The sequence below is a fragment of the Pelobates fuscus genome, chromosome 8, assembly GCF_036172605.1.
Source record: "Pelobates fuscus isolate aPelFus1 chromosome 8, aPelFus1.pri, whole genome shotgun sequence".
NCBI lineage: Eukaryota > Metazoa > Chordata > Amphibia > Anura > Pelobatidae > Pelobates > Pelobates fuscus.
Genome location: NC_086324.1, coordinates 81,222,559 through 81,247,687, shown reverse-complemented (window position 1 = coordinate 81,247,687; position 25,129 = coordinate 81,222,559). Strand labels below are relative to the sequence as shown.

General features: G+C 40.2%; 1 protein-coding gene across 2 annotated transcripts in view; it reads left to right on the top strand.

Annotated features, from left to right (window-relative positions):
• CREB1 (cAMP responsive element binding protein 1) overlaps positions 1–23,765 on the top strand; it is a 52,631-nt gene extending 28,866 nt beyond the window's left edge. For both annotated transcript variants that reach the window (XM_063430120.1, XM_063430119.1), the window contains 5 exons: positions 8,591–8,691; positions 8,973–9,115; positions 15,929–16,111; positions 17,277–17,427; positions 22,552–23,765. In XM_063430120.1, the coding sequence (XP_063286190.1) occupies positions 8,591–8,691; positions 8,973–9,115; positions 15,929–16,111; positions 17,277–17,427; positions 22,552–22,696 (723 nt within the window). In that variant the 3' untranslated portion in view covers positions 22,697–23,765. The remainder of the gene's footprint in view (positions 1–8,590; positions 8,692–8,972; positions 9,116–15,928; positions 16,112–17,276; positions 17,428–22,551) is intronic.
• The last annotated feature ends 1,364 nt before the right edge of the window (positions 23,766–25,129 follow it).

The window sequence follows — 25,129 nt, the reverse complement described above, 5'->3', positions numbered from 1 at the left end:
GTACCACACGGTCTCACAATCCACTGATTACTGGAGACAGACCTCAAAATAAGGCCCTGCACGCGACTACAAGGAGGAAGAGCAAGGCGACTGAGCAGCAAGAAGCCCCGACGCGAAGCTGGTGGAGATCAGCGACAAAGCTCACTAAGGAACAATCTTCCTGGCCACTGGGACTGTACCCGACGGGCATGGGCTGAACCACTGACTCTCCGCAACCTACCAGCCACAATGACTAGACTCCCACGGACACACCAAATAATTTCCGACCAGCGGTATTTCTCACTCTTCATGTGTTTTATTTTTTTATTTTTTATTTTTTTATTTATTTAATTTTTTTTTTTTTTTTTTTTTTTTTTTTTTATTTTTTTTTTTTGGTATGCTATCTAAATTTTCTGGGCCCTGCATGCATGTATAACCGGCCCAAAGGCTGCCTTACGCTGAAAGGAGGGCTAACCTCCGACTATTCCCGACACCAGCTAATTGGACTCGGCAAACTCGCCAGACCCAAGAAGAGAAACAAGTTATTAACATGTTATATGCTATATCATATTCACTCCGTTTTACCTACTTAATGCATGATTTTTTTTTTTTTTTTTTTTTTTTTTTTTTGCATCTATACAAGCGAGAACCTACACCGTTATATATTATCTTTAACATGTACCTATTTAGCAAACGCCAAGACGAATAATGCTAGGTTTAACTATCTATACAAGCGAGCACCTACACAGTCATATATTGCCTTTTCTAATATTAACATGTACCTATTTAGCAAACGCCAAGACGAATAATGCTATGTTTAACTATCTATACAAGCGAGAACCTACACCGTTATATATTGTCTTTCCTAATATTAACATGTACCTCTTATGTTTACCTATCTATACAAGCGAGAACCTACACCGTTATATATTGTCTTTTCTAATATTAACATATGCCTATTTAGCAAACGCCAAGACGAATAATGCTATGTTTAACTATCTATACAAGCGAGAACCTACACCGTTATATATTGTCTCTCCTAATGTTAACATGTACCTCTTATGTTTACCTATCTATACAAGCGAGAACCTACACCGTTATTATGCTATGTTTAACAAAGTCTTAAAAAAAAATGTGCCTGTACCTCAATGCCGCATATGTATAAACCGGTGAACTTACTGTGATTATGTCTGCTGTTGTGGCAACGTACATCATTTTGTCAAACCATGCACAACAAAAATAAAGAATTAAAAAAAAAAAAAAAAAAAATGTCCCATATAAGATATAGGTGCATAATGACCAGCTGTGAAAATTCCAAGTTGGAAAACTGAAATGCGCACCCTCCAAATAAGGTCTTTTAGCCCCAGAGAAACCGACACACCTGTACATGGGTGGTATTACTGTACTCAGGAGATGTTGCTAAACACATATTGGGGTGTTCTTTGGCAGTAATCCTTAATGTTCTCCATACATCTATTCTTAACCCCTTAAGGACCAAACTTCTGGAATAAAAGGGAATCATGACGTGTCACACACGTCATGTGTCCTTAAGGGGTTAAATTGCTATGTGTGTAAAAAAAAAAAAATCACTATTTATTTATTTTTGGCATAGAATGGCGGTAAAATGGTTGCATGAAAAGAGTCAAAATACCCCATGAATAAAACTTTAGGTTGTCTTCTTTAAAAAAAAAAAAAAAAAAAAAAAATACATGTGAAGGGTTATTCAGGGATTCCGGACAGACACCAGTGTTACAATGTAACCTGCGTTCATTTTGAAAAAAATTGGTTTGGAAATAGCAAAGTACTACTTGTAGTTATAGCCCTATAACCTTCCAAAAAAAGCTAAGAACATGTTAACACTGGGTATTGCCAACTCAGGACAAAATTGTGAAACTATTTAGCATGGGTTGTAGATGCGTTGTAGATGCGTTACAGATTTTGGGGGTCAAAGTTAGAAAAAGTTTTTAAAAAAAAAAAAAAATTCTTCATATTTTATAAATTTATAGTAAATTATGATATGAAAATAATGGTATCTTTAGAAAGACCATTTAATGGCGAGAAACTGTATATAATGTGTGGGTACAGTAAAAGAGTAAGAGGAAAATTACAGCTAAACACAAACTGCAGAAAGAGCCCTTGTCCTTAACGGTAAGAAAATTGAAAAATAGTCTGGTCACTAAAGGGTTTAACAAACAAATAGGGAACCTATCCGAGTAAAGACATTCGTTGTGATGGCTTTGCCTTTTGGTTCGATTTGCTGCCTGTTGTAAAATGACCTGCCCTATTGTGGAAGCACTGGGTAGCAGGTATAGTGCCTAACTAGTTTATATTCCCACGCTGGGTCCCTTTTGGCTTAAAGTGGAGTGGGGGGGGGGGGGGCGTGCCCCTTCTCCAGTGTATCTGCTGGTAAGCCGAGTGGATGTAAACACGCGATTGCTCCTTGTAGGTCTGAAATAGCGTGGGTCATATCAGAACTTGCAGTGTTCATGGCGAGCGCCAATGGTATTTTATGCTTTTGTAGTACCATGAAGGGTTGCAGGGACCGTCACCATTGCAGTGTGTCACCTAACAGGTCTGCATAGAAGGACAGTGACATGCTTTCAAAGTTGTATGATGAGGTCCCTTTAAGGGCAGCGAGTACCGCCGTCTTGTCTGACAGATTTTGGAACCTCACCACGAGGTCTCTGGGAGCCGACACTGGCGCTCCCTGGGGCTTGGGATCCGGAATACTGCATCTATGTTGATGCTCCTGGCTTGGGTGGGTGCCAGTAATGCTCCAATTAGCCTCTGCATCAGGTGCGGGAGATGTTCTCTGACTCCACAAATTTTAAGTTGTTATGGTGCCTTAGGTCCTCGAGTGTTGTAAAGCGTACTTCACTCTTGACCTGCTGTAATTTCAGCGCCTGCACCTCGTGTTGTAGTTCGGCGATGGTTTGAGTGTGTTGCATAGTGGTAGTCTCCACCACTCCAATGCGCCCTACCGGGCCTTTGAGGTCTGAGCAGAGTTGAGCCACATCTGCCTGGAGGACCTTCTGCAAGTCTCCCAGCATACTTTTCTCCGCAGTCACCGGCCCAGCTTTGCTGGCTCTGTCTTTTCAGAGGTAGACTGTAAATGGCCTCATTGAGGTTTAGATCATGCGAGGAGTCTGTGTATTCCTTAATGTCAGCGGCCATCTTAGGGCTACACGCATCCTGTGCTTTGCGAAACAGGTCGCTAATGCTGACCTGTCTGGGTTTCTCTGGTTTTTACCGTTTGGTTTTTCGTTCCATGTTGAGTGAATGTTGGATCCCCTTTTTTTTTCGATCCATGGGGCATTAGAAATCGTTTTTTTTTTTTATTCAGTATAGGTACGGAGCCCATCTAACATGCATCTGTTCGGGTCTGCCTCCAAACCCCACCCCCTATTTCACAACCTTTTTTAATAGCACAAAGTGGTAAATCTAATAATCATATGTTACCAATATTGTCTCGTTATTTAATTAGCACCATATATATATATTATATATTCCATTATTATTCATTGTGGTCATTATTAAGTGTAAATTACACTTAAAGGGTTACTATAGACATGTGGTGTTACTCCATAGATAATGCATCAACATTCCACCTAAAGATTCTTTCACAGTCAAAATAGTAGTTGTCACGAAATTACTTTCAATGCCCACTTCAAGGCTGTCCAGGTTTACATTCCACTTAAAAGATCTTCAACAGCTATAAACATTTTACTTTTATCGATTAATTGAATGTTAACCGCATTACTGTGTCTGACATTTGTTATGCATTGTAGCTAAACAAGATATATTTAGTAAAGTATCAACAAGAGAGTATACAGAAAACAATGTCAAATATACGCAAACGAAAATCTCTAGTGTACCTCACAAAAAACACCCAAAATTACGAAGAAAAGAGAGTGGGATAAATAAACACATATAAATACAAATGCAATACAACCTGGAAAAATCAGGAAAAATTAAATTATGTATTAAAAGGAATCTATAAATTAATTACAAAAAAACATAGCATAATACTATAAAAGCAAAAGGAAAAAAAAACAGTGTATGTAAGTAGAACACTCACAAAGATTTAGGTAATTCAGGCTTATCCCCCTGCCAGGGTACTGGAAAACCAGGACTCCAATGTAGAAAATCTTCCTTATATGGAGAAAAGAAAATGGGCACAATGGTGAAGTATAATTTAAAAAAAAAAAAAAAAATACATTTATTGTAGTGCACTTACAGACAAAAGGTAAAAGCAGGCATATCTCCACTTGAAGTGGTAATTCCAAAAGAGGTTTTAGATGTCTTGAAATGTGGAACAATCCACAGGTAGCCACCAGATGTAACCGCAATAAAAATCAATAAAAGTACAAAAATAAAGGTCATCCAATAATCCAACATGTTTCGTCCTATGTAGTGGACTTCTTCAGGCATATGAATGTACATCTTCCGATTAAATACTGCTGGCATTAGCCCATCATGCGATCCATCTGTACCCAGCGTGTGTTATTTGGGCACACATTACTTCATATTCTGACACAACAGTGGAGTTAAACCATAGAAATGTTAAAGGACCACTATAGGCACCCAGACCACTTCAGCTTAATGAAGTGGTCTGGGTGCCAGGTCCATCTAGGTTTAACCCTGCCTGCTGTAAACATAGCAGTTTCAGAGAAACTGCTATGGTTACATTAGGGTTAATCCAGCCTCTAGTGGCTGTCTCATTGACAGCCGCTAGAGACGCTTCTCATTGATTTTCACCGTGAGAAGACGCCAGCGTCCATAGGAAAGCATTGAGAATGCTTTCCTATGAATTGACTGCGCGCGTGGCTCTTGCCGCGCATGTGCATTCAGCCGATGACGTCGGAAGAAGGAGAGTCCCCAGCGCCGACGGAGGAGTAAGGGATTAACCCCCTTCCTCCCACTGCAGCCTGGCGGGAGGGGGGCAATGAGGGTGGGGGGGACCTATTAATACTATAGTGGCAGGAAAACAAGTTTGTTTTCCTGGTACCATAGTGGTCCTTTAAACAGAAACAAAAAACAGCTGCTTTGGCCACAAAGCAGTAAGCAGTAAAATGGGTGGAGTGGTAATTTACATGTAATGGAATTATGTGTTGTTGCGAGGGACTTGATTAATGCAACGTTGATGAGCATATTTATAACGTATAGCCAAGGCTGTCCCTGGAGACCTCAAATATATTGCATATTAGACTGGTAATTCGAAAGGATATCAATTCCCTGGTTGGAGTAGTTTGAACCGATAAGTTTGGTAGTAATATTACCTTGAAAGAGGGGCAAGAACTAAAATACAAATGTATTATCTATAGTCTATTTAGGTAATATCTGACCATTGGAAATTGTCAATTACTCTTAGTTCATAACATCAGTATTAGTAAGGTTCAACCAGACAGCCCATATTTTGGAATATTTGTCCCTGTGTACCGTAGCCGACCAATGTAGTTGCTCTAGACCTGTAATATCATTAACCTTGTTTATCCAATGTATTAATGTACGGATACTAGTCTGCTTCCAGAGAGTAGGAATGAGAGCATTAGCTTCTCCTGCCAGAATCTACAAGAGTGTTTGATTATTCATGTCTAGAAGCGAGTGTGGATAACCCAGTAATATTTGCGAGGGCATCAGTGTATTGATGGTGGAAAAAGTTTCTTCAAGTCCATCATTTGTGCCTAATACGGGCATATAACTTCACATTGCCACCACAGGTGGTATATGGATCCAAATTGGACAAAGGTGGTAAGTGGACTGCTTTAAGGTTTACTCCTCTTTGGTCTGTTTATAAATGATCTTGAAGTGGGCATTGTTAGTCAGTGTTTTCAGATGACACAAAACTAGGTAAGGTAATATAGTGTGAACATGATATAACTTCTTTACAGAGTGATTTGGATAAATTGGGAGACTGGGCAGGCAAGTGTCAAATGAGATTCAATACAGATACATGCAAAGTCATGCATTTTGGAATAAGGAACCCACAAGCCACTTATACATTTAGTGGGGTTGAATTAGGGATAACCTTAAATGAAAAGGACTTGGGAACAATTATTGATCACAAACTAGGTGTGGCGGTATACCCTCGAGTAGATGGGTTACTACTGCCTTGGTTGTCTCTTCCAGTGCGTATAGCTCCAGAGTGATTTATGCTCTGCTGCAAGGTGTACAGCTGTCTCACCCAAACACTAGCCAAGACTTAGTGAAGGGTGAAGAACAGTTTTTATTGAACAAAGTGCACAAAAGCCTGCTCAGGCGCCTCTGTGTCTGGGAGATAAGTCAGCTCTTGGTTAAACTCATTATCTCCCAGATACAGAAAGAGCAATACAGAAAAGAAAATGTCTTTCTCTGGAGCATCCATTCTGTCTAAAAATCACCCGGCTAGCGCGAATTGGATAGAAGTACAAAAGTTCAGCAGGACGCGGCTAGATTCGAATCCGGCGCAGAGTTCCAGCGTACTGGGTAGAGTTTCCGATCACCTAAAAACACAGCACTTTCTGTAAGTACATTGAGCTCCCTCAAGTTCTTAGTGTCATTCGATGGCTCTCCACCTCTTCTATTAACCTTTCAAAAAGCGCCCTGATTGATGGTCCTCGGACTGAGAGCACTCTGGTTGAATTTTTAGCGGTTCGCGGCAACTCTGCAATCTGCTTTAGAGTTCCAGAGCTGTTTGGGGTTGCTCCTGGTCAGGCCTATCATGTCTCAGCGGCCAACCTGGCGGATGAAAAGGCGACTCTGGGTTGAAGGGAGGGCTGCTGGGCTTGGAGACATGAGCTGATGGGTTAGTCCACAATGTTTATAGTCTTTTGAGAAGAGGTAGTGGTTTGGGGAGACATGTACCAAGCTTAGCTGACCTAAGGGTCCGTCACACTAGGCAACCGTACACAATGGCAATCTGCCATTGCAATAACTTGTAAGATGCTTTCATGTATAAAAAGAGATATTTGTTCACGTGATCAAAATCATATCCCTATTCTGTATGAGAAACGTACGTCTCCCCTTTTTCATTCTGTACCTTTTATAAAACTTGCCTCAATAAAACAAAGAATGACAAAAAAAAAATATATATATATAATTTTGCCTTTTTATAAATATGTAAAGTCCCTGGCTTGAATACGCGGTGCAATTTTGGCCACGAGTTTTATAGAAGGATCTTGCAGAAGTGCAGAGGCAAGCTGTAGAATTAATAAGGGCGAAAGATTTAGAAAAAAGATGTCTATCGTACACACAGACCAGTCAGGTTTTATTAAGGGCAGACAAGGCTGTGATAACACGAGAAAGATTTTAAATATCTTATCACACATGGAGAAACATAACTCAGAAGGTCTTCTGTTGGCGTTTAGACGCAGAGAAAGCTTTCGACCGACTGAATTGGTCTTATATGTCGACAGTGCTAGAAAAATATAACTTCCCTACAGAACTTATACAGGGCATAATGGCGCTGTAGAAAAAAGATGTCTCAGAAGGGATATGATCGCACCATACAAATATATACAGGGTCCGTACAGACCACTATGTGCTAACCAATTCATTAGCAGGAAGATACAACAGACATGAGGTCACCCATTGAGACTGGAAGAAAGCTCAATCCTAATGCTGGTGTGCAAAAAAGTGAATACAAACCTGTCATACTTATATATTGATGTTCCTTAAAGTCTCCTGGGCTGCACTTCTCGAACAAAAATAGAGGGAAATCTATCTAGTGGAGAATACCCATAAATTGCGATAAATGTTATCACACTCACTCAGAGCCTGCACTGTGAGAATGGCACTTAATCCACTCAATATTTGTCAGTGTGATAACATTTATCTTACCTTGAGTACATTTATTGCATTATGTTCTGCACTAGATTTTTTTTTTCCTGTTTTTGCTCCACAGGTGATGCCTAAGAGGAATATAAGCTTTTCTTCACTTTTTTGCGCACCAACATTTGGGTTGCGATTTAAATATAGATTTGCTTGTATGCCGGGTTGGTTGCCGACAGTTGTTTTAGCATGTTAGTAGATTTGTCCCTTTAAACATTGGTCTTTGCTATATATATATATATATATATATATATATATATATATATTGTGTGTGTGTGTAAATTTACACCATATGTTATGTGTCACAAGATATTGTTTGCTTTGCACTTTAAAGGGGGACACACTTTTTTTCCGCTCATCTAATAAGGTTACATAGTTATAAGCACCGGAGGTTGTTTTCGCTTACCGCTGAGGAAAGGGTTATTTACAGTAAGAACAACAAAGATGTGGCATAATCTTCCAAAATAAGTTTTCTTTTCAGATTCCATAATTTTTTTTTTTTTTTAGTTTTTTAGTTTTTATAAGGGCCTGGATGGTTTTTGCAAAAACAGAATATTCAAGCATATAAATGATATGTACGTGAACAGGTTGTTGATCCTAGAACGAATCTAATTGCCATTATGGTGTCAAGAAGGATTTTTCCCCCCTTTTTATAACTTAACTGCAAATGGCTACAATTGTTTTTTTTGTCTTTTTGTGATTAGCAGCAAAAAATAGTGGGTTTTAAGGGTGAACTTGATGGACTTTAGTATTTGTTTAATCCTACATTACTATGTAACTATTGGTATTTTATTTTGTTTAGATTTCCACAATTGCGGAAAGTGAAGATTCTCAGGAATCCGTAGACAGTGTTACAGACTCTCAGAAACGCAGAGAAATTCTTTCCAGGCGGCCGTCCTACAGGTAAAAGCTTTTGAAAAGTAGATACTTGTGAATACTAAATCTTATGTTCTGTTACTAGTTCAGTAAAATGCTTTTCTTTTCTATCTGTTTCTTATTTAAGTATATCCCCAATTTCTTTTTAATCCCAACTAGTTTATAATTTATGGAGTTGTTAGGAGGGTGTTTGAACAAATTAGTATATACAGTTTTGAACATGCAATTAGTGTTTGAAGTAATATTGTGTAGCCTTTTTTTTCCCACCAATTTGTGAGTTTAATTTTAATTTTAATTTTTTTCTGCAGGAAAATTTTAAATGACTTGTCTTCGGATGCTCCGGGAGTACCGAGGATTGAAGAGGAAAAATCTGAAGAGGAGACATCTGCTCCTGCTATCACAACAGTGACTGTTCCAACACCAATCTACCAAACAAGCAGCGGCCAGTACAGTATGTATTCTGTTGCTCTTAGTGCCTAACATTATAACACAGTTTGAGGTGATTGAGCCTGTTTAATGATCCTTAAAGAATTTAGCATGCATACTACATATGTCTGAATAAATCCTGAATTCTATACAGTCCGTTACATGTATTCTTTGAGCTAATTGTTGAAACATTGCTTTTAAAGGGACTCTCCATACAACATGACCAGTTATATTTATTGAAGTGGCTATGGTGCTAGGATACAGTAAAATTTATATACCACTTTTATATGTGACTGATGCTACCATAAGAGTCATTTAGAACCGAAATGTCTGTCCATAAGGGCCACCCAGAACAGAGTTGCCAAAGTGAGACTGATGTTTTATATGTTCTCGTTTTGTGCAAGAGATACAGCAAAACTAGAAAAGTAATTATGTGTCTGTTGGACCTTGTCTGCAAGGTGTAGCTGGTGCACCTCTAGGCACATTGAATAAGTAGTACAAGTTTTATATTATGATCTGAACTTAAGGGAGAGACCCTAAGAAAATCCATGCAAGCTAAATAGAATATATCAGATTGGACAAACACTTTAGCTCTGTAGCTAGGTTATTGTTAGTTAATATTAAACATGTTGATACACTCTGTTCGTGATATAGACCTACATAGATACATAAGGGTGCTGCGGGAACTTGCCTTCATTCCCATAGCTGGATAGATACCTTTTGATATAGATAGATATATCTATATCTCAAACCAGGCAGACCAGAAACATCTTTAGTTCCAGCCCAAGGACATCGTTTTCTGTGCTGTAGGGAGCAACTATACTAGAGATCTTCCCCCATCTTTCCTGACCCTCAAGTCAAGCTTGCAAATACTTTCTAGTTTTTTGGTGTTAGTTTAATGAAATGCCAGGTTTTCTTGTTCTGGTGAAGGGTTGCTGGGTTATGCTGAGGATCTTGCTTACTTTTCCAAGGTTCCCTTTTTATTTGGATCTTGAGCTGGTCATGAGCTCAGTAGCTTGTTCCACTGTGATTGTTTTTTTTTTTTAAATTTATTTATTTTTATTATTATTTTTTTTTTTTTTTTTTACATAGTATGCACAAGACGATATATATGATATTTTATTTGCCATGGTCTTTCCTGTCCATCAGGCCACACAACTACTTGTCTAATTCACTGATTGGCTAGTCGGAAAGATTCCTTGGACACGAAGGTCAAATCAGCATTGAGGAGAACCTTTCTTAGCTCTGATCTAAAATGTAAAGCATAATGAGGAATGTAGTGGCTGGGATTCGAGTTATGGATATTGGCATTAAACGGCAAAAAAAAAAAATCTTTCTGCATCACCCTCCTAAAAGAATTTTCATGAATATCCAGTTAGTGGGGGACTTCCTTTCTTTTATGACCCTGGAAGCTCTGGAACGAACAAGGCTTTTTGATTTATCTAAAGTGGCCCAGGAAGTCATCTGACTGAACTCTTGGGCCAAAGATTCAGCTTCTTGTGAGGGGAGATTATTGCACAGCGCTACGGAATTTACTGGTGCTTTAGAAATCAGGTCTCGACAAATCCCAGGCGCCAGGATATGTGAGCCCAGTGGCGGGAAGCCAGTTAGGGAATTATGGAGCCGGGCGGCAATTGGGTGCTCGTGCAGCGGGTGGCTGGCTGTGCAAATAGTAGGCAGGCGAGGAGGAAGCTGTGATGTCTATGCTCTGCCCTCCCGCGTGCCGCTTAGTGGGACCCGGGGCCGGAACGTCAGCAGTGCTTGAGCAGAGACATCACAGCTCCCTCTCCGTCGGCAACAATATGCGCAGCCAGCCGCCCACCTGCACGAGCACCGAGCCGGTCGCCTACTGGACCCCACAGGCATTGTCTGTCTGTCATAGTGTAAGTATATGGGTCTCGCTCTGTCATGGCATGGCAGGGTTGTGCGTGTGTGTCTGTCATGGCGGGGGGGGTGTGTCTGTCATGGCGGGTGTGTGTGTGTGTGTGTGTGTGTCTGTCAAGGCGGGGGTGTGTGCGTGTACGGGTCAATCTGTCATGGTATATGGGTGTGTGTCTGTCTGTCTGTCTGTCATGGTATATGGGTGTGTGTGTTTAGGTTACCAGACCCCTTCTGTTCGCAAGGGAATGGAGTTTTACTCTCTTTTTCCCCACACAATGCTGGTCTCCTCTCAACTGGCCCTGCCTCTATGGCTGATATCAAGCTTGATGATCTCCGTCAATCCAATGTTTTCCTATAGAATTGGCTGCAAAACGCTGCACAAATTAGCCTATCCTCATAGAGATGCATTGAATCAATGCATCTCTATGGGGAACATTCCGTGCCTCCATGCAGAGCATGGAGACGCTGAACGTAGGTGCCGCACACTGTGCAGCACTGACGCAGGAAACCCCTTGAGTGACGGTCACTAGAGGTGTCACTAGGAAGCAATGTAAACACTGCTTTTTCTCTAAAAAAATCGGTGTTTCCATTGAAAAGCCTGCAGGGACAGGCTTTAGACACCATAACCACAATATTAAGCTGTAGTGGTCCTGGTGACTATCGTGTCCCTTTTAAGAATTGTATTTTTGTCGTTGAATATAAAGACTATGCAAGTTTTTAAAAAATCTGGCTCCTAACTTTTTTTGCTGGCCCCTAGAATCAAAGCAAATTTGTAAAGCCCTTATATAAATAATAAAATAATAATAATAATATAGCAGCTCCCTGAATAATAATCACTGTTTGTTTTCTTGGGCAAAGTCCTTTGCCCTCTTTTTTTAACAGGCAGTAGAATCAAAGATTTGTTTTTCTTTTACCAGGTCAACCATGCTTACTCTTAAGTCCAGCAGAATGGACCCTGTTACCAAAAGCAAAAAAAATATGACCCAGGTGACATATCTTTAATCTCATTGTCCTGATCCCCAAAGTTCTCAGATAAATTATAATTGATGGAAACTCTGTGATGGCAATCCTGCCTTTCTGGCCCAGGAGGGTCTACCAGTCTTCTCAGCCTGTCTGTTGCAGTTTACTGGAAACATCCAGTCTTCGTATTGATCCTCCATCCAAAAATATCAGCCTGGCTTTTGAAAGGGCAGGTTGTCCTCTCCAACCTGCTATGAACCAGATGACTATCCAGAATTTTTTTTAATTCCATAATTTGAAGACGCTCCTATGACAAGTGCAATAAATCTGAGATTTCACACTTGGAAACAGCAGTTACTGAAATTATCCTCAATCTGAGATTTTTCCAAAAGTCTATTGTTGTTGTCCCTCAGAGTACATATCTCATCCATAGGAGCAATTTCCTTCCGTCATCCTTGGGCTGTTGAATTCTTAATATCTTTTTACAGGATTTAACCTTGGGGAACTTAGCTTGATGTTATTCTCTTTCTGTGAAACTCTGTTCATACCTCTTTCTCTGTTAAGACTGAAGCCAAATGGCTGAGAGAGCTTAAATTCTTGTCGTGTAAACCTCAAGTTGTATTTTCACTTTTTCTATTGCCCTGTTTTGCTGGTGTTTTACTCAACCAAGAATTAGTTTATTTATGTGTGATTTCCCCTGTGTGTGTGTGTGTGTGTGTGTGTATATACCGTATATACTCGAGTATAAGACGAGTTTTTCAGCACATTTTTTGTGCTGAAAAACACTCACTCGTCTTATACTCGAGTCAATGTCTGTATTATGGCAATTTATATTGCCATAATACAGACATGGACCGGGGGCTGGCAGAAAGCTGTAACTTACCTTCACAGCAGCTCCTGTCAGCTCCCTTCTCTCTCCTCCGTCCGTGCAGCTCCCAGCTCAGCTCCCTCTGCAACTCTCGCGAGAGCCGCGGGGTCAGAGCGTTGCCACGGATTACCGTGGCAACGCTCCGCGCGGCCGCGAGACTTGCAGATGGAGCTGACCTGGGAGCTGCATGGACCGGAGGAGAGAGAAGGGAGCTGACAGGAGCTGCTGTGAAGGTAAGTTACAGCTTCCTGCCAGCCCCCCTCCTACAGCCCATCCAGTGGACCACCAGGGAATGAGAGCCCCCCTCCCTGGCCAGCTAACAAGCAGGGAGGGGGGACGAAAAAAAAAAATATTAATAATAAAAATAATAAATTTAAAAAATTAATATTAAAATAATAACAAAAAAATAATAACAACATAAAAAAATATTAAAATAATAATTAAAAAAAATGCCCAGCCCCCACCAATGCTCTGCATCACACACACACTGCACTCACACACACACACACACACTGTGTGTGTGTGTGTGTGTGTGTGTGTGTGTGTGTGTGTGCGCACACACACACACACTGCACTCATACACACACACTGCATTCATTATATACACTCTGCACTCATACACGCACTGCATTCATTATATACACACTGCACTCATACACACTGCACTGCATTCATTATATACACACACACTGCACTCATACACACACTGCACTCATACACACACTGCACTCATACACACACTGCACTCATATACACACACTGCACTCATATACACACAGTGCACTCATATAAACACAGTGCACTCATATAAACACAGTGCACTCATACATACACACACAGTGCACTCATATACACACACAGTGCACTCATATACACACACAGTGCACTCATATACACACACAGTGCACTCATATACACACACTGCACTCATATAAACACACTGCACTCATATAAACGCACTGCACTCATATACACACTGCACTGCACTCATATACACACTGCACTGCACTCATATACACACTGCACTGCACTCATTCACACACACACTGCACTCATACACACACACACTGCACTCATACACACACACACTGCACTCATACACACACACTGCACTCATACACACACACTGCACTCATACACACACTGCACTCATACACACACTGCACTCATACACACACTGCACTCATATACACACACACACTGCACTCATATACACACACACACTGCACTCATATACACACACGGCACTGCATTCATTATACACACACTGCACTCATATACACATACTGCACTCATACACATACTGCACTGCATTCATTATATACACACTGCACTCATACACACTGCACTGCATTCATTATATACACACTGCACTCATACACACACTGCACTCATACACACACTGCACTCATATACACACACTGCACTCATATAAACACACTGCACTCATATAAACACACTGCACTCATAAACACACTGCACTCATATAAACACACTGCACTCATATAAACACACTGCACTCATATAAACACACTGCACTCATATACACACACTGCACTCATATACACACTGCACTGCATTCATTATATACACACTGCACTCATACACACACTGCACTCATACACACACTGCACTCATACACACACTGCACTCATACACACACTGCACTCATACACACACACACTGCACTCATACACACACACACTGCACTCATATACACACACACTGCACTCATATACACACACACTGCACTCATACACACACGGCACTGCATTCATTATATACACACTGCACTCATACACACACTGCACTCATACACACACTGCACTCATACACACACTGCACTCATACACACACTGCACTCATACACACACACACTGCACTCATACACACACACACTGCACTCATATATACACACTCTGCACTCATATATACACACTCTGCACTCATATACACACACTGCACTCATACACATACTGCACTCATACACATACTGCACTCATACACATACTGCACTCATACACATACTGCACTGCATTCATTATATACACACTGCACTGCATTCATTATATACACACTGCATTCATACACACACTGCACTCATACACACACACTGCACTCATACACACACACTGCACTCATACACACACACTGCACTCATACACACACACTGCACTCATACACACACACTGCACTCATACACACACACTGCACTCATACACACACACTGCACTCATACACACACACTGCACTCATACACACACACTGCACTCATACACACACAGTGCACTCATACACACACAGTGCACTCATATACACACAGTGCACTCATATACACACAGTGCACTCATATACACACAGTGCACTCATATACACACAGTGCACTCATATACACACAGTGCACTCATATACACACAGTGCACTCATATACACACAGTGCACTCATATACACACAGTGCACTCATATACACACAGTGCACTCATATACACTGCACTGCATTCATTATATACACACACTGCACTCATACACACACTGCACTCATACACACACTGCACTCACAGTGCATTCATACACACACACACAGTGCATTCATTATATATACACACACTGTAAATAAATATTCAGTTTAAATATAATTTTTTTAGGATCTAATTTTATTTAGAAATTTACCAGTAGCTGCTGCATTTCCCACCCTAGTCTTATACTCTAGTCAATAAGTTTTCCCATTTTTTAGGGTAAAATTAGGGGCCTCGGCTTATATTCGGGTCGGCTTATACTCGAGTATATACGGTATATATATATATATATATATATATATATATATAATTTTCATAAAATACATACAATATATTTTGGGTCTCTAGAGTTGCCAAAGTAAGACTGATGTTTTATATGTTCTCAATTTGATTTTGGAGTGCAGGCAACCCACTAGTAAGTACTGCCACTTCTATAAATAAAAGCATTTTAATACTAGTAAAAAAATGTTTAATGTTTTAATCTGATAGATATATCCGGCATCTAAATGTGTATAAATCAATATTATGTAATGAAATGGCAAAACAGACAGTTTGTGTATAATAATGATTTACAGCCTGCTGATCAGTTAAATGTTTTCTGTTATCATTCAGTTGCCATTACACAGGGTGGAGCAATACAGCTGGCTAATAATGGCACAGATGGAGTCCAAGGACTTCAAACATTAACTATGGCCAATACAACAGCAACACAACCTGGAACCACAATTCTACAGTATGCGCAAACCACAGATGGGCAACAAATATTGGTTCCTAGCAACCAAGTTGTGGTACAGGGTAAGCGTTTTTATTTTCCAATCCATGACATTCCACCTATTTTCTGGCTTAAGAGCATGTTTCAACTTATCATTTTAATTGTTGTTGTGAAGTGGGAACTGCGTGCACAGCCCCTCTACAGCCTATATTTTTCCATACAATATTCAACAAATCCTATCATGATAGTGCAAGCTAAATTACAGAGATAATTTTTTTAATTTTTACAGCTATGCCAATAACATAGCAGCAGAGTTTACTAGTAGAGGGCTAGTAAGCAACACAGGGTTAATGAGATCAAAGAAGACAGAGAACTCACAGGCTGACCGTAAGTGATCAGCCAAGAGTACAGGAGAGGGCAGATGAGAACCTTGTAGTACATGATTTAAAGTTAATACATTAATAACTTCATTTTGAGTAACACTTATCGTATTTATTTTGTTTGTTTTGTTTTTAACGTTTCCGTGGTGGCCACGGAAATCATGCATGGGCATGATCTATGCACCAGAATCCTTTCCTTAAAGGGACACTATAGTCACCAGAACCACTATAGCTTAATGACTCCACAACATGTCTATGCAGGCTTTTTAATGTGAACACTGCCTCTTCAGAGAAAAAGTAACACCTCTAGTGGCAGTCACTCAGATGGCCACTAGAGGTGCTTCCGTCCAGTGCTGCACTGTGTGCAGCACCTAAATTTAGTGTCTCCGCGCTGTGCATGGAGACACTGGATGTTCTGCGAGGAGATGCTGCACAGCGTTTTGCTGCACATTCGCAATAGCCTTTCAATGCTTTCCTATGGGAAAGCATTGGATTGGTTGAGATCCTCATGATTGATAATCTCAGCCACCCTTTCAGTGCGATTGGCGCAGGGTTGATCACCTAAAATGCCACATCAGGACCATAGTATCAGGAATACATGTTTGTATTCCTGACACTATAGTGTTCCTTTAAGCTAAAGTTGGATTTAGTGCTTAGTCTTTTTAAACCTTGATTCACCAAGAATGCTAGATGATGGATATTCCATAGAGTGGATTACTTTCAGAAAAGTATTCAGTAGCTTGGGACCTCTAAGCAGTGGAAGGCTAACTTGAGGAATTAATTATTGATTCATGACACCTTACCTAAGTTTATAAGAGGCATACTAAAAATGTTTTAATGAAACATACTTTTTATTACGGTTTGTCAGCTGCCTCAGGAGATGTACAGACTTATCAGATCCGCACAGCACCTACAAGCACAATCGCACCGGGCGTTGTTATGGCATCCTCTCCGGCCCTCCCTGCTCAACCTGCTGAAGAAGCTGCACGAAAGAGAGAAGTCAGGCTCATGAAAAACAGGTATGTGGAATCTAATCCCAGCTAGTTTTATCCTGCTATTAAAAGTTTTTGTTTTGCATGTGTTCTATTGCACTGACAACCAGCTTAGACAACTGCACCAGTAAGTAAATGTTGCATATTCTCAGACTGGAATCATGATGGTGATTAAGTGGGGAGTGTGCATTGGTATGCTGACCAAAATCTTTAAAATATGAGCTTATAGTTTGAATTGTGTTGACCAATCTCGTCTCTAATTTAAATGACTCTTCAGCCTGTAATAAAGATTCAAGGTAATTGAGAATTGTGGTGCTTTGTTTACATTGTGGATGTTTTGTATTTTAAAAAGTTGTTATGAGTGAAATCCACTTTCTCTATAAGTACTTGGTAGACAGGTGTTTATGAGCGAAGAATCTACAGTCCTGAAAACCTAGTTAACAGTGCATCTAAGTACAAATGTCAAAATGAGTAACTTTTCTTAAATATTTCTGTCTGAATGTAACTATATTTGTTTTAGCCTTTTCTTTATTGACATCTCTTATTGTCTTTAATATCAGAATAGTGTTAACTGTTACTGTTGTGTTGAACTGTGAGATTAAGGAAGTGGCTAGAAAGAGACCCTATGCTACAGGCTACATCATTTCTTAAGATTCATTACATAAAATAAATTAACATGCCAATAAAATATTTGATTAAATACTCTCCTTTAACCCCTTAAGGACACATGACATGTGTGACATGTCATGATTCACTTTTATTCCAGAAGTTTGGTCCTTAAGGGGTTAAAGTTCCTTAATTTGTACAGGTAAGTGATGTCCCCAGCTATTCCCACCAGACCAGGAAGAGGCTATACTAATCAGAAACTTCTCATTCTGGTCTTTGTTTTTTGGTTTCTTTTTAGCCGTCTTAGTGACTCACTAGAAGATTTCCTAGGCAGCAATGTAAACACTGCATTTTCTATGAAACAGTACTGTTTACATTAAAAAGCATGCATGAACAGGCTATAGACGCCAGAACCACTACATTAAGCTGTAGTGGCTATGGTGACTATAGTGCCCCTTTAACCAAAGTTCCACTCCTCACATACAATGTGTGGTGTTGATGGCAGCCGTACTGCACCTGCAATCAGGAATTTTACTTTGCCAAAAAAAGTTAATCAAAGGGACACTATAGTCACCTGAACAACTTAAGCTTAATGAAGCAGTTTTGGTTTATAGAACATGCCCCTGCAGCCTCACTGCTCAATCCTCTGCCATTTAGGAGTTAAATCCCTTTGTTTATGAACCCTAGTCACACCTCCCTGCATGTGACTTGCACAGCCTTCCATAAACACTTCATGTAAAGAGAGCCCTATTTAGGCTTTCTTTATTGCATTTTCTGTTTAATTAAGATTTTCTTATCCCCTGATATGTTAATAGCTTGCTATACCCTGCAAGAGCATTCTGTATGTGATTAAAGTTCAATTTAGAGATTGAGATACAATTATTTAAGGTAAATTACATCTGTTTGAAAGTGAAACCAGTTATTTTTTTCATGCAGGCTCTGTCAATCATAGCCAGGGGAGGTGTGGCTAGGGCTGCATAAACAGAAACAAAGTGATTTAACTCCTAAATGACAGTGAATTGAGCAGTGAAATTGCAGGGGAATGATCTATACACTAAAACTGCTTAATTTAGCTAAAGTAATTTAGGTGACTATAGTGTTTAAGAATTCTACCCATTTTTTTTTTTTATTAATTTAAAACTAAATATCTTGTCACAGATATTTACAAAGACATTTCAATGTAATATTTTTGCAACAGGCAAGCACATACAACTCAGACCTAAGGATATCTTAAGGCAATATTTTTGCTGATAATTTTTGCTAACATGACTATTGTTATTCACTAAAGTGAGAATTTAAAAATTATTTAAAATTTAAGGTCAAAATAGCTGAATTGGAAAAAGTCAAGTATTCTTTTTGTTTTGCTACTCTGGCCCTAAATTAAAAATTCTCTTTGAGTTCTCACTTTAGGAAATAATCCTGATTTTGGGAATCAAGTTGCATTCCCACTGGAAAAATATTTTGTCTGGTAGTAGAAAAAGTATTATCTATCAGGCACATAAAATAGTAACTACCGTATATACTAGAGTATAAGTCGACCCGAATATAAGTCGAGACCCCTAATTTTACCCCCAAAAAACTGGGAAAACGTATTGACTCGAGTATAAGACTAGGGTGGGAAATGCAGCAGCTACCGGTAAATTTCTAAATACAATTTATATCCCCAAAAAATTATATTAATTTAATATTTATTTACAGTGTGTGTGTGTATATAATGAGTGCAGTGTGTGTGTGTATAAATGCAGGGTGTATGTATGAATGCAGTTTGTGTGTGTGTGCGAGTGCAGTGTGTTTGTGTGTGTGTGTGTGTGTGTGTGTGTATAATGCAGTGTGTTTGTATGAGTGCAGTGTGTGTGTGTGTGTGATGCAGAGCCTTGGTGGGGGGTGGGCATTTTTATTATTTTTTTTTATATTACTATTATTATTTTAATATTTAATATTTGTTTTATATTATTATTTTATTTTAATTGTATTATTAAAATTTTTATTTATTTAGATTTTTTTTTCGGCCCCCCTCCCTGCTTGTTAGCTGGCCAGGGAGGGGGGCTCTCATTCCCTGGTGGTCCAGTGGATGGGCTGTATAGGAGGGGGGCTGGCAGAGAGCTGTTACTTACCTTTACAGCAGCTCCTGTCAGCTCCCTTCTCTCTCCTCCGGTCCGGTCAGCTCCCCTGTAAGTCTCGCGGCTCTCGCGAGACTTACAGTGGTGCTGACAGGGGAGCTGACCGGACCGGAGGAGAGAGAAGGGAGCTGACAGGAGCTGCAGGAAAGGTAAGTAACAGCTCTCTGCCAGCCTCCAACAGGACCGCCGGGCTTGTAATGAGCCTGGCGGTCCTTTTCTGTATCATGGCAATGTAAGTTGTCATAATACAGACACTCACTCGAGTATAAGACAAGTGGGGGGTTTTCAGCACAAAAACTGTGCTGAAATACTCGTCTTATACTCGAGTATATACGGTACTTGTATTCTAAGTCTAGTAGACCTTATGTGATTTGAGACAAAATCACGGTTTTTATTACTTCGTTATGTTCAAATTCAGGGTTGGCACAGACAAAATATAGGAACTGGGTAATATTTTCATTAACCCTTTCATTGCCAGAAGTGTACCATATTCACTTCACTGCTGGCACACAAGGGGTTGAGTGACCCATGGGTTGGCGGGTGGGGACCATAGAAACAAGCCCCTACCATTTGATGTCTTCTTTTTTCTAAAATCTTCATTTTCTGCCCCTAAAAATGCTAAATAAAAACCCATCGGGTGGGGTCAGGGGGTAGGTTCTCCCACCTGCCGCTCAGGGGTGGGGGCACAGGGGAGGACAATAGATGTGTGTCCTCCTTATTGCTATTTAGGGCCCCCACCCGTCGTTCAAGGATGGTGGCGGGAGGGAGGGGGAGGGGGGGGAGGAACAATAGATGTGTCCCCCCATTTTGATATTTAGGGCCTCCACCCGACGCTCAGGGGTGGGGGCCGGGAGGAGGACAAAGGCATCCTCCCCTCCCCCCCATTGCTATTTAGGGCCCCCACCCGCCGCTCAGGGGTGAGGGCCAAGGGAAGGACAATAGATGTGTCCCCCCCCCCCATTTTGATATTTAGGGCCCCCACCCGACGCTCAGGGGTGGGGGCACGGGGGAGGACAATAGATGTGTGTCCCCCTAATTGCTACTTAGGGCCCCCACCCGTCGTTCAAGGATGGTGGGGGGAGGGGGGGTAGGAACAATAGATGTGTCCCCCCATTTTGATATTTAGGGCCTCCACCCGACGCTCAGGGGTGGGGGCCGGGAGGAGGACAAAGGCATCCTCCCCTCCCCCCATTGCTATTAAGGGCCCCCACCCGCCAATCAGGTCTCTAGGTTCCCCCTTCAGTTTAATAGCCACCACCCGCGCGTCACGGATGTGGGCTTGAGAGGGGGGTACTGGGGTTTTTGTCCAGGGGGGTGGGGGGGTTTTACAGTGAGCAGCCCCATGCTGCTCACTGTTTACTAGACATGCCCTAATCGCGATATAGCGAGTAGGGGCAGAATTTACTAATACTAAGTAATCTTTACTTAGTGTTAGTAAATTTTGTCTGAAGGACCAATTTAGGTCTTTCAGCCTTTTGGTAGATAGCTCCCTGATACCGTGAGCTATCTGCAAGATGCAGCCGCAGCACAAATAGGATCGGAATTTCATTCATTCGAATGAACAAAGTCCCGAAATGCGTCCTAACTTGAATGAACAAACTGTTATTATTCTGTTAGGACACAGTTTTGACAAGACGTTCGGGAAAAGTGAAAGGAAGCATCGCGGGAACACAGAGGAAAGGTAAGAATTGTGGGAAAATTTCTCTGACCACCGGAAATGAAGCACACTTTGCTCCTCCGCTGGTCAGAGATGGTCAGGCGTAGGAAACCTCCATAAGACAAATAGTCCATACTTTGTCTTATGTTTTAAAGAAAACTAGAGCAGAAGAGAAGAACTGAAGAACAGATCCTGAGAGAGGGAGAGAAGAGGAATCGATTTGGGGAAATGTAAGTTCGGCATGACAGTGCTTAACCTCTTTCAGTAAGGGAAGAGAGGATATTGAGAGATAAGTAGTGTCTGAAGTATATGTACTTCGCCCTCTATTTCTCACAATACTTGAAAAAGAGAGATATCTCAGTGTATCCTTCCTGATAAAATATATAAAAATTTCCCACAGTACAAATGACAACTTCTAGCATACCCTTTCACCCTTGGGCTACTTTTTATCTGAGTTCCAGAAGGAATTGAAGATGCCACTTTGGAGATCAAGGAAATCCTAATCCGTGGAGAAGTCTTAATTTCTTGCAAACAACTGGCAGATTTTTATTTATTTTTTGCATCTTTTAAGCTCATTTGATTGTCAGGGAGACAAATTATTGGTGCCAGGCCCAATATTTTTGTCAATCCGTGCCCTGGATTTGTTTAGCCCTGATCAGATTCATCAGAGAAAGTGTCATGTTTTGTAAAAAAGCAAATCTGGCTTTTCTCCTTTTACTTTGTTTCATCTGTTTGTCCATTAATTGGAGAATGTTTCTTTGCCTACAGGGAAGCAGCACGGGAATGTCGTCGAAAGAAGAAAGAATATGTGAAGTGTCTAGAAAACAGAGTGGCAGTTCTTGAAAATCAAAATAAGACACTGATTGAAGAACTTAAAGCACTAAAAGACCTTTACTGCCACAAATCAGATTGAGGGAATAATTAACTATAACTAGACTGGTTTGACCACAAGAAGACAGAAAATTTAGGGTTTTATTTTCTAAATCTTTTTCCCCTATTTGCAAAACTGCCTGACTGCAACTAGAGGATTTTATTCATCTGTGCTTTTGCATTAAAACTGTGAATGCTCCTAGCTCCTGCCTCCATCTCGAGATGAGTAAGTGACTCCTGCCTGTCTACCAGATCAAGAAGAGGAAAATACTTTAGGTTTATATTTTTCATCCTGCCTTCAGTTTATTTGCTTTTCTGCTTTGTCCTTCATATATTTGCTTGGCACCTTTAGTGCAGGAATGGCCTGTATATAGAGTATCTCAGGCCCTTCATTTTCAGATACTGCCCCAAGTACACAGTATACACTTGTAGTGTGAGGACATGAAGGCATTTTCTGTTTGCTGTATTCACTCCAGTATTTCTCCTTTTCTCACAGAACATTCTGATGATGTGGAAAATGGTAACCCTTTGTTTAATTATTGCCATTGGTCAAAACGGAGAACTATTGAAAGCAAAATGCTTTGAAACCTTTTTTATGCTTTAGAAGCAGTCAAATTATGGTCTGGAGAGCACTTTTTTTCCTCCTCCCCTTCCTCCGTTCTTTTGCGTTTTCCCTCTGGAATATCATGTCAACTGACTTCAATTTGCCTGTGTTTAGCCAGTGTAAACTTTCATGAGCAACATGTACAACCTCCCCATTTCCGGCCGGCAGTTCTGCTGATTTACAACACACAGGAGAGCCACTGTAAGCACGCCAAGGTACATTTGAAGTTGCAGTTCCAGAAGTTTAAAAAAAAGAAACACTCCATCTTGAACAATCCTTTAAAATATTGGTTTGTGAAGTATTCAAGTTTATAAAGAAACATTATATAATCTATTGAACTTTGCAACACATGAATTTTTCTGGGCAATTTTAAAACAAATAATAATGTGCAATTGTTTCTTTGTTTCTATATGTACTATACCCCTAAAACCCAACTCCCCATCACCAGCAGCCCATTATGGAAGATTTCCAAATGCAAAATTAGAGTAAAATGCCCCCCCCCTCCCCCCCCCCCCCCCATTTCTGCCCCTTTATTGCTCTGATATGAAAAAATGTAGAACACAATTGTTGCCCTATGGTAAAGCTGTCTGACAGTATCACAATTGCAATGAGTTAGCTATTTGACCATTGGATCCCTTTTCTTTGTGAAACCTTGTGGGTTGTTGCTACCCCCTACCCCCACCCTCTTTTTTTTTTTTTTTTTTTATTATATTAGAAGCTTATTTTATGTTCTGGGATTTGTTGGTCTTGTAAAAATCTTTTATGTTGAGTAGATTTATTATGTACTATTTCAAATACATTTTGTATTTTAAAACTACGATGTTCTGTGTGCATCAGAACACTTTTTGTGCAAAATTTCTACATGCTTGCGTGTGTTAGTAACTGTATATAAACACATTTTTTTATCTTTTTATATATGTATGTAAAATATTTCCTGACCTTCTGAAATAGTAATCAAAATATTTAATTATATTGGAGACTATTCATTACATTCTCTTCATTTTTGGTATTACCACACAGAACCATTCTCAGTGGTTTGGCGTATATTTGTACAGCAGTCCTGCAATCTACAGTAACAGTCTATAGAACTGGAAGTTAGGTCATGTCACTGGGAAGGGTCTACTTATCTTTGAGGTCTGAAAGTGTCATGTAAGTGTTACAATTGAATCATTACATTGTGTTAACATTGTGCTAGCAAGTTATCACCAAATCTTTTTGGTAAATCATTACTCCAATCAACCCATGTACTGGTTAGGATGTGATGAGTACCCTGGCCCCAATGCCCGGTAATGAGGAAAACTGTTTTTCCATGGTTTGCCTCTTATCCGGGACCCCCTCTGGGTGCCAAGGCTCCTTGTCTTCTAGCTTCCATTGGCTGAGAGTTATCTTATCATTCTAAAGACAGTCTATGCAGCTCTGTGCATATCAGTGTGTACAGAATTGACAATGGCAAATTTGGCAGCAAAGGTTTAAACCCAGTATGTGCAGTATAATGAAACTGCACAGACAGATGCCAGATTTGGAGTAACTCTTGCATGTAATAGTAATTTGCTTCCAGGGCTGTTGACTGAAATACTTACCTGTGTATCCAGCAACTCAATGCAAGAAATCTTGGTATATATTTCATTCTCTTATTGGGCAGTAAGCATTGAATGTGCTCAAATGCGTGTATATCATTGATGGTCATTAATACATCTATTCCGTTGGTGTTTAAAGTTTACATTTGCTAGCAATTTTGTAATCACAATGTACCAAGATTTCTATTGTGCACAGTTTTGACACCAGGCCAACTTTGTACAACTGGTGAATTGCAATTCAAAAGTGGTAAGGTGGAATGAACAACATTCTGGATTGATTCCAGATAAATAACCA